Genomic DNA, 10,294 nt, shown 5'->3' with positions numbered 1-10,294 from the left:
AATTATACGACATTTTTATTATAGGATGCAAAAACAAAAATGAGCAAACAAACAAACAACAAAAAACTTGAAATAGGCTTGTCAAATGATGTAAATTTATCCTTTCCATGGAAGCAGAAGGTAGATCAGTGCAGGTTATCCTCAGGCCTCATACATCCTGCCTCACTGCTGCTTGCACTCTGCTGGGTTTTGATCCTTCTTTGGGTCATAGTCTGGATCATTTTCCTCATCTCCTTCTTCTTCCCCTTCCTCATCTGCTTCTTCACCTTCTTCATCATAATCATCGTCATCATCTTCAATAGCTTCTCCAGTAAAGTATAACACTGATCTTGGGATTATACACTCATGTAAAAAGTGACCAATTTCAAAGTCTGCAGCGAGGATAGCTTCAGAATCATCATCCATATCTCCACTCTCAGGAACTTCAGGAGGGGCAAAAAAATTAATGAAAGAGTTATTAGAAACTGTTTTGGTCACAGTACGAACTGTCCCACGTCCCTTGTGTTTCTGCTTCTTCTTAATCGTTTTCAAAGTGACATTCTTCCCTTTTTTCCAATCTATCTGGTACCCTGTACAACCCATAATTTCTGGTCCATCAAAAGAAAAGGGATCAGAATCATCCGGTTTTGACCTCATCCTATATGTCTTTGTCAAGACTTCATTTGTGAAATATTCATTGGGTTCAAAGTGAAATTCTAAGACAAAACTCATAGGCTGACCAGCATCTGAGAACTTCACTTTAATATCTTTCAAGTGCTTCAGAATAGGCTCATCATGTTCCTGAACCATATCACTGAGCAAGTCAACATTCTTGAAAACGGTCAACCAAAACTCAGGAATTCCCTTGGGATCTTCTTTTTCTTCATCCTTTTTCTCATCTTCAATCTTGGCCTTTTCTTTTAGCTCCTCCGAAATTTCATCTTCCTCATCTGGTTTCCATTCACACTCTTCTTCTGTAGGTTCATAAATGGCATTAATGATCTCAAATCGCTTATCAAACAGAGGCTGATAAAGAACAGCATACTTTCTTTCAAGATCATGAACTTCCTCATAGAATTTGGCTTCTATCTGTGCACATTTAACTTGAAGGTTTTTGAGAGCATTCACTCGTCTTTTAACTACCCTAGGCAAGCTTTCAATGTATCCTGTTGGTGTTTCTACCACACCATCAAGTCTTTCTCGAAGGGCTGCAAGAATCTGAGGATTTTGCATTATCTGAACAGTCAGCTGACGCGCTTTGATTTTTGTTTCTTCACCAGTTTCTTCTACTTCTTCAACATCATCCAAATCTTGATCAAGTTCAGACTGTTCTTTGTTGTCGATGTCTGCCATGTTGTACAAATGCCAGATATCGGTGGCGAGCGCGGGGAGCCGAGCGGCCGGAGCTGCGCAGGCGGTGACTCAGGGCGGCGGCGGGAGGAGCAGGAGGCGGGGCCGCGAGCAGATGGCGCTAAAAAAGCGGAATAAAGGATTTTTAAGGGCAGAGTTTCTTAATTCTGTGAACTTTCCCAAGTTTCACCAAAGTCACCAAAAATTGCACAAAGATCCAGCACAGGAAACTGTTTTGAATGTCGTGTCAGTTGGCAGCCTGATTTGATTCTCACTCAATTTTGTTGATGGTAAAAGAACTGGAAATCACCCGGCTCAGAAACGCATTTGTTGCTCAAGCCTGTAGTGCCATTTGCTTGTTCACCTCTCAAGAATTACACCAAAAAGTCTGTATTAGAATTTTCAAATGATAACTAAATATCTTTCATGGAGAAGCATCTTTTAAGACTCATATACTCAGAAAGACTTGGGAAAATGAAAATATTGTTGATTTCAGTACATCTGACAATTTATTTTTTCCAATTTCTTATGTTTCTATTTTATTTATTTTATATTTATGTTGCTTTACTATATAAATTATAAAATGTTTATAATATATAAACATGTTTATATATATAAAATATATAAACATTATGTTGCTTTACTATATAAACCTGTTTATATATATAAATATATATAAAAATATATAAACATGTATATATATAAAATATATAAACATGTTTATATATATAATATATAAACATGTTTATATATAATATATAAACATGTTTATATATAATATATAAACATGTTTATATATATAAAATATTTAAACATTATGTTGCTTTACTATATAAATACACCTTTTAGAAAGGAAAGTTATTTTCTGTTATGTGACTTAACTATAGGTGTGTCAAAATATTGACACTACAAATTTAGCTCAGTTGGCTTATGGGAGACATCTCTGTATAACCTCATTGGCAAAATCAGTATTTATTGTCAAAGTAATCATCCAAATTAGGCTTCCCTGGTGTTCCGCCTGCCAATGCAGGAGACTTGGGTTCAATCCCTGGGTTGGGAAGATCCCCTGGAGGAGGGCATGGCAACCCACTCCAATATTCTTGCCCAGAAAAATCCCATAGACAGAGGGGCCTCGCATGCTACAGTCCTTGGGATCGCCAAGAGTTGGATGCGACTGAGCGACTAAGCACACACAATCATATACAAATTAGACTCACTTTCTGTGGGAAAAAAAGCAGGATTTCACTTTCCAATTTGAATAGCTATGTTAATTTATATCCTGGTAACAACCATTTCACTTCTGAATTCTTGTAACTCAAGGGCCTTGCTAAGTCACTTCTGTTGTGTCCAACTCCTTGTGATCCTACGGACTGTAGCCCATCAGAGTTCTTGGTCCATGGGGTTCTCCAGGCAAGAATGCTGGAGTGGGTTGCCATGCCCTCCTCCAGGGAATCTTCCTGACCCAGGGATCAAACCCAAGTCTCTTACATCTCCTGCATTGGCAGGTGGATTCTTTACCACTAGCACCACCTGGGAAGCCCAAGTAACCAAGCTCATATAACTCATATAAGTTTATTCTGTTTCCACATACATCACTTATAAAAAATGTAAGTGTAATGCCCTGAACTTAATAATATATATCCTGTGTGGTAGGTCACATTATTTGTGCTGAGTTATTCATTCCCTTTCCATCTTTGCAATCTTGCCCTGCAGACAGTACAATTCCCCACCTCATTGACTTTGGACTTGGCCGTGGGACTTGGCTGGTGGAAGGGGAGAGATGAAGTCTGCCATATCTGAGCAGAGACTCTAGAGGTGCCGCAAACTTCCCACCAGCCCTCTTGCTCCTGCTTTCCACCTGGAGAACAGTGCTGTCCTGAGAGTGCCTGCTGCCTTGGTCTAGGTCTTGGAATGAGAAAGCAAGTCGAGCAGACCCACAATTCAGAATGAGGAGAGCATAGAGCTGCCCACAACCTACCCACAGAGGGGAGCAGAGTTGGAAAACCGCAGACTCCCAGACGACTTGCAGCTCTGGAGTAAATATTTGTTGTTGCAAGTCAAACCTAGTGAAAGCTGACCAATGCTTTCTTTTAATGGCAGCATCCTATATTTTGAGCAAATAAAGCTCTGAATTTTTAGCAACCAAAACTTGTTTACAAATAAAACACTGCTCCCAAGTTAAAGCCTGGAAATAAACCATGGCTGCTTTTAGTATCAGTGACCGGTTCTTGCAGCAACCCTAAATCCATAGAAATACTTACACACCCTGCCCAAATACATGCAAATAGACTCAAATAAAAGTATCTAAAGTTTAAGTAAAACTATTCACCAGCTGCATTCCTAGGTGTGTCTTATGCCTGTCATCATCTCATCAGTAATACCATTTTCTTAGCTACAATATCAGCCATATAAATATAAAAGGGGCGATTGGATTCATTAGTTAATGTACTGCAATTTGAAAAGAGTTTTTAAACTTCAACATAATTTGACTTATGAGCTGCAAAAACAGTAGAGATCGTTCCTATATACCATTCTCCAGATTGCCCCAACACAGCATTCCACATGGCCATGCTAGTAAAAGCAGAAAATTGACATTTGTACAGAGACATCACTTTGCTGACAAAGATCCATATTTTCAAAGATACGGTTTTTCCAGTACCCATGTACGAATTGAGAATTGGACCATAAGGAAAGCTGAGCACTGAAGAATAGATGCTTTTGAACTGGGGCTGGAGAAGACTCTTGAGAGTCCCTTGTACAGCAAGGAGATCAAACCAGTCAATCCTAAAGGAAATCAATGCTGAATATTTATTGGAAGGACTGTTGCTGAAGCTCCAATACTTTGGCCACCCGATGGGAAGAGCTGACTCTTTGGAAAAGACACTGATGCTGCGAAAGATTGAAGAGTAAAGGAGTAAGGGGCAGCAGAGGCTAAGGTGGTTAGATATCATCACTGACTCAACGGACACAAATCTGATCAAACTCTGGGAGATAGTAGAGGACAGAGGAGCCTGACATGCTACAGTCCAAGGCATCACAGAGTCAGACACGACTTAGTGACTGAACAACAACAGGCCCAATGTGTGTCTCTCCGTGTGTGTGTGTGGTTCTACATTGGTACGTCTATCACTACTGTAGTGATACAGCGTTACAGTCGCATTCTCCCCCAACCCTAACCATTGGCAACTCCGGGTCTTTTCCACTCCCCTCTAATTTTTCACTTGCAGAATGTTACATAAATGGAATCATACCACCTGTAACCTTTCGCGACTGGCTTTTTACACTCAGCATAATGCCCTTAAGATCCATCCAGGTATGTTCTTTCTGTTTTTTTAACCACTGAGTGGTATTTTACTGGGCTTCCCAGGAAAGTGGTCAAAGAATCTGCCTGCCAATGTGGAAGACCCGAGTTCGATCCCTGGGTTGGGAAGATCCCCTGGAGAAGGAAATGGAAACCCACTCCAGTATGCTTGCCTGGAAAATGCCATGGATAGAGGAGCCTGACAGACTACAGCCTATGGGGTCACAAAAGAGTCAGACATGACTTAGTGACTGAACAACAACAGAATTTTACTGCTTGGGTAGAGCAGCACAGCCTCTTGACCACGAATGAACTTGTTGGCCAACCCAAATATCTTCATGTCAGTAGCTAATGATTACATCAATCACTATCACTTCATGAGTCTTGAATTCTGATAAGCAATTTCCCTCCTCTTCTCCAGAACTGTTTTAACTATTCTTGGCTTCTTGTGTCAATCACAAATTGGCACTGGCCATGGGGTCTCGCCATCTAGCTCTGCAAGGATTAAATCATGTGCTGATGCAGTTGCTGATTTTCAACACACCCTGAAAGGAGTTCAGGGTGGAGGGCAGACATGAGGCCCTCTGTGCTCAGGAAAAAACTGGTAAGACAGGTTTTCAGATAGTTAGATATTTTCAGAAGCTTATTTTATAAGCCCAATTCTTGTATCTCCTCATATCTAGAAAAGCACTAAAATCCTTCATGGTGTCGACTGTTTCTCATGACTTCATGAGACTAGCAGAGGTTTTCTGGAAAAAATATGTGCTTGATTGTATGTACTTCCCCGTCACCAAAATCACACGTATATTGATCTCCCCCCCTGCCCTTTGGAACAGTTTCTCAGAGCTATCTGAGGTGCTGTCTCCTGGTCTGCGGTTCTCATTTTGCCCCCAATAAAACTTAACTTGCAACTTTCATGCTGTGCAATTTTTTTTAATTGACTCTTGCGAAAATTAGAACTTTAGATGTAACTTGTCAAATAAAAATTCAATTGGGATTTTGATTGGGATTGAAATGAATTTATAGATGAATTTGAGAGGCATGACTATCTTTACAATGTTGAGTCTTCCTGTCCATGAACTTGGTATAATCTTTCCATTTATTAGCTTTGTTGTTGTTGTTGTAGTTGTACTTTGTTGCTGTTTAGTTGCGAAGTCACGCCTGGCTCTTGGGGCTCCATGGACTGTAGCCTGCCAGGGTCCTCTGTCCATGGGATTTTCCAGGCAAGAGTTCTGGAGTGGGTTGCCATTTTCTTCTCCAGGGGATCTTCCCTACCGAGGGATGGAACCCAAGTCTCCAGCATCGCAGGCAGATTCTTTACCACTGAGCCTCAACCACATATACCCTCTTTAAAGTAAAATCTAATCTCCCTAAAACCGAGTTCCCTTGCTGAGTTTATGATTAACCTCTCTGTCGTTAACTTTATTCTCTTTCTTGTCCTGCCCCTATCCTCCTTCGTTGTTTAGTCGCCAATAATGTCCAACTCTTTGTGACCCTATGGACTGCAGCATGCTAAGCTTCCCTGTGCTTAACCATCTCCCAGAGTTTGCTCAGACTCATGTCCATTGAATCAGTGAGGCCGTACATCCATCTCATCCTCTGTCACCTCCTTTTCCTCTTGCCTTCAATTTTCGCCAGCATCAAGGTCTTTTCCAGTGAGTAGGCTGTTCACCTCAGGTGGCCAAAGTATTGGAGCTTCAGCTTCAGCATCCGTCCTTCCAACGAATATTCAGGGTTGATTTCCTTTAGGATTGACTGGTTTGATCTCCTTGCTGTCCAAGGGACTCTCAAGAGTCTTCTCCAGCACCACAGTTTGAAAGCATCAATTCTTTGGTGCTCAGCCTGCATTATGGTCCAACTCTCACATCCTACATGACTACTGAAAAAAACCACAGCTTTGAATATATGGACCTTTGTCAGCAAAGTGATGTCTCTGCTTTTTAATGCACCGTCTAGGTTTGTCATAGCTTTTCTTTCAAAGAGCAAGTGTTTGTTAATTTCATGGCTGCAGTCAGTGTCCACAGTGATTTTGGAGCCCGAGGAAAAAAAAAATCTGTCACTGTTTCCATTTTTTCCTGATCTATTTGCCATGAAGTGATGGGACTGGATGCCACGATCTCAGTATTTTGAATGCTGAGTTTTAAACCAACTTTTTCACTCTCTTCTTTTGCCTTCATCAAGAGGCTCTTTAGGTCATCTTTGCTTTCTGCCATTAGGGTGGTATGATCTGTGGCACCCTGTGGCATAGGGTGGCATATCTGTGGTTATTGATATTTCTTCCAACAATCTTGATTCCAGCTTGTGAGTCATCCAGCCAGGCATTTAGCATGATATATGAGGAGAATCAAAGAAAAGGGGAATTGAAACCAAACAAGACCCAGTAGGGCCCTCCTGGGTTAAAAAAACAACAACAACACCCCCCCCCCCACCTTGTGTCCATTTCTTATTCGTAGAAAAAGGGTTTGGCCTCCTAGATCTTCCCTGAATTCTGCAGAGCAGACTCAAGCAGATACTAATGAGGAAAGTAAGGGAACACAGAAACAAAAGAAAAGTAATCAGGAAACAATAGCTCAGCAGCAAAACAGAGCACTAGTACCTCTTCCAGGGATATACATATGGTCCGACACAAATCTTCGAATTGTTCTGCAAGAAATAAGACCCCTCTTACCAGCTGAAGGATGGCCATACATGTTGACCACAAGCACATAGACCCCAGACTAGTTTGCGTCAACTACAAATTGGCACTTGCCATCTGCCTATCAACCACGACAAGGATTAAGTTGCATGCTGCTGGAGCTGCTGACCTTCAATACTCCCTGAAAGGAGTTGAGGGTGGAGACCAGACATGAGGCACTCGGTGCTTGGGAGCAAAACTGGAAGGATAAGATTTTTAGATAGTCAGATGTTTTCAGGAACTGATTTTATGAGCCCAATTCTTGTATCTCCCCATATCTAGAAAAGCACCAAAATCCTTCATGGTGACTACTGTTCCTCGTGACTAGCAAAGGTTTCATGAGCCTAGTAGAAACTTTCTGGAAAAATGTGTGCTTGACTGCATGTGTTTCCCCTTCACCAAAAATCACATATACACTCACCTTGCCCCCTTGGCTCTTTGGAGCAGTTTCTCAGAGCTATTTGAGGTGCTGTCTCCCCAGGCTTCAGTCCTCATTTTGCCCCAATAAAACTTAACTTGCAGCTCTCACATTGTGCATTTTTTTTAAATTGATAGTTGGAACCAGAAGGTTGATGATTAAGAGTCCCAAACACCACCCTGTTGCCTCACCATTACCAACCAATGAGAAGAAAGTCATGTCCCCTGCGACTCTCACCCCAAATGTTGCCCTTAAAAGCTCTTCCCTGAAAGTCATTGGAGAGTTTGAATTTTTTTGAGCATGAGCTGCCTGATCTCCTTGCTTGGCACCTGCAATAAACATCACAATTCCCCACAACCTAATGTCAGCAGATTGGCTTTGGTGAAAGTGAAAAGTGAAGGTCGCTCAGTTGTGTCTGACTCTTTGCAACTCCATGGACTATAGAGCCCATGGAATTCTCCAGGCCAGAATAGAGTTGGCCAAATGGACCCAAGTTCAGTTGGGTAACAAAAGCAGTTGTATCATTGTAAGGAAGTGGTTTACTTGGATGAAATAAAATTATTTTTAAGGCAGGAAAAAATTTAAACATAAAATTCTCTCTCTGCCCATTTGAACCACTACTTTCTTCCCTGTAGTGCGCATTGTACACCTGCATTTTACGTTAACTGTTTTTGTTATTGTTGTTTAGTCGCTAAGTCATGTCTGACTCTTTTGCCGTCCCATGGACTGTAGCTCACGAGACTCCTCAGTCCATGGGATTTCCCAGGCAAGAATACTGGAGTGAGTTGCCATTTCCTCCTTCAGAGGATCTTTCCAGCCCAGGAATCAAATCTGCCTCTCCTGCAGTGCAGGTGGATTCTTTACCACTGAGCCACAGGGGAAGCCTGTTATACATTAACTACATCCCCTAGAAGACAGAGGAAGGCCTACTTTCAAAAAAAAAAAAGAGAAGGAGGGAGATTTTCTCCTGGCGCCAGCAAGATAATTCCTTAGGAGATAGCATTTCTCTTTCAATCCTGGAAGGGGTCACAGTAACCAACTTGCTTCCTTGGACTATATAAACCATCAACATGTTACTTTGATGTAATACACTTTGTCTCAAAAACTCAAGTGACTTGACCTCTAACAGAGCAGTGCTCAGAGTTTTCTGAATGACTTTCTTGAATCATAATCCTCCAGCTGGCTGGAATAAAAATTTCCATTGTTTTCTTAGGTTGACTATTGACTTTTTTTGATGACAACTTACACTCATTCACACATCCCAGAGAAAAAGTTTTGTGCACACACATTGGATCAGGTACTGTGAAAGGTGCTGGTTGGACATATGTGGACGAATAAAATAGACATCAAATAAAAATCACACCAATAAATAAATAGGAACAAATAGTGCTAAGTGCTCTAGGATGGGGCAGGGGGTGGGATGGGAGGAAAGCCAGGGTTCGATGAATGAGAGTTACAAAGCAGAAGGTATATGAGAAGCAGATAGATGCAGGAAGGACTTGGGGGAATACCTGTCCTTAGGTGGAGGTCACAGCAGGAGATTTGAGAACCTGAATTAAGATGTGATGAGTTTAGGGGCCTGAGACACATCCAGACTGGAAGACGTTGGAAGTATGGAGAATCTGGGACTCTGGCATCAGAGCTAGGTGGAAGACCAAGGATTGTTGTTCTTCAGTGGATCAGTGTGTCCGAGTCTTTGCGACCCCATTAACTGCAGCACACTAGACTTCCCTGTCCTTCACTATCTCCCAGAGTTTGATCAAACTTACGTCCATTGAGTCGGTGATGCCATCCAACCGTCTCATCCTCTGTCCTCCTCTTCAGACATCTTATCCTCTAAGACAGGATAGTAATCTCTATGGAGCAGGCTATGGTTAAACCACAAACAGTGGTAGGACTCCTCCAAAGAAAACTGCAGAATGAGAAGACAGGGAGGCAGAGAAGGAAGAAAAGTGCTAGTTGGGGGTGGTGGCAGCGTCTGCATCCTTGTACCTCCAGCACACAAAACAGGGCTCAGAACACAATAGCTGCTCAGTACCCTGCAGGCGGCGGCTGAGGGAATGAACGACCCTCTCAGTGCAGCCTTGGTTAAGTCCCTTCCTCTCTGGACGCTCATTTCCCTGTAGAATGACAGTAGCTGCTCAGGCGGGCTCAGTCGGCTTTCCGCGGACGCAGCGCCAGCTGGGCTTCTGACTCGCTGCGCGGGGACAGCTCAAAGCCACTGGGACAGCGGAGGACAGTGGGCTCACCTCCTGCGCGATCGCTGGAGAGTGCCGGGGATGCGCTGGGTGGGAGAGGGTGTGGGCGCGGGGGACGGGTCCTGTGCCCAGAGCGGTGGGTTCCGGGTAGGGAAGCCGAGCGTGACCGCGACGGGGGTGGTGGGGTTGGTGGGAGGCGAGGAGAAGAGGCCCCCGGAGCAGACCGCGCTGGGTGCTCGGTGGGTCATTGCCGTTGCGGGAGACCCCTCCGGGATCGGCGTGTGAGGAGCAGAAGTAACCAGGTGAAAAGGAGGGAGAGGTTGGGGAGATGGATCTGAAAGACTCAGAAACCGCTGGGAACCTTCACCTGGGAC

At 43.0% G+C, this 10,294-nt stretch overlaps 1 protein-coding gene across 1 annotated transcript; it reads right to left on the bottom strand.

Annotated features, from left to right (window-relative positions):
- Positions 1 to 1,454, bottom strand: LOC129651342 (nucleosome assembly protein 1-like 1). The gene has a single exon (XM_055580086.1). The coding sequence runs from the start codon at positions 1,330 to 1,332 to the stop codon at positions 163 to 165; it is 1,170 nt and encodes a 389-aa protein (XP_055436061.1). The 5' UTR covers positions 1,333 to 1,454; the 3' UTR covers positions 1 to 162.
- Between the last annotated feature and the right edge of the window lie 8,840 nt (positions 1,455 to 10,294).

This window comes from Bubalus kerabau, chromosome 4, assembly GCF_029407905.1.
Source record: "Bubalus kerabau isolate K-KA32 ecotype Philippines breed swamp buffalo chromosome 4, PCC_UOA_SB_1v2, whole genome shotgun sequence".
Classification (NCBI taxonomy): Eukaryota; Metazoa; Chordata; class Mammalia; order Artiodactyla; family Bovidae; genus Bubalus; species Bubalus kerabau.
This window is presented reverse-complemented; position numbering and strand designations above follow the sequence as displayed.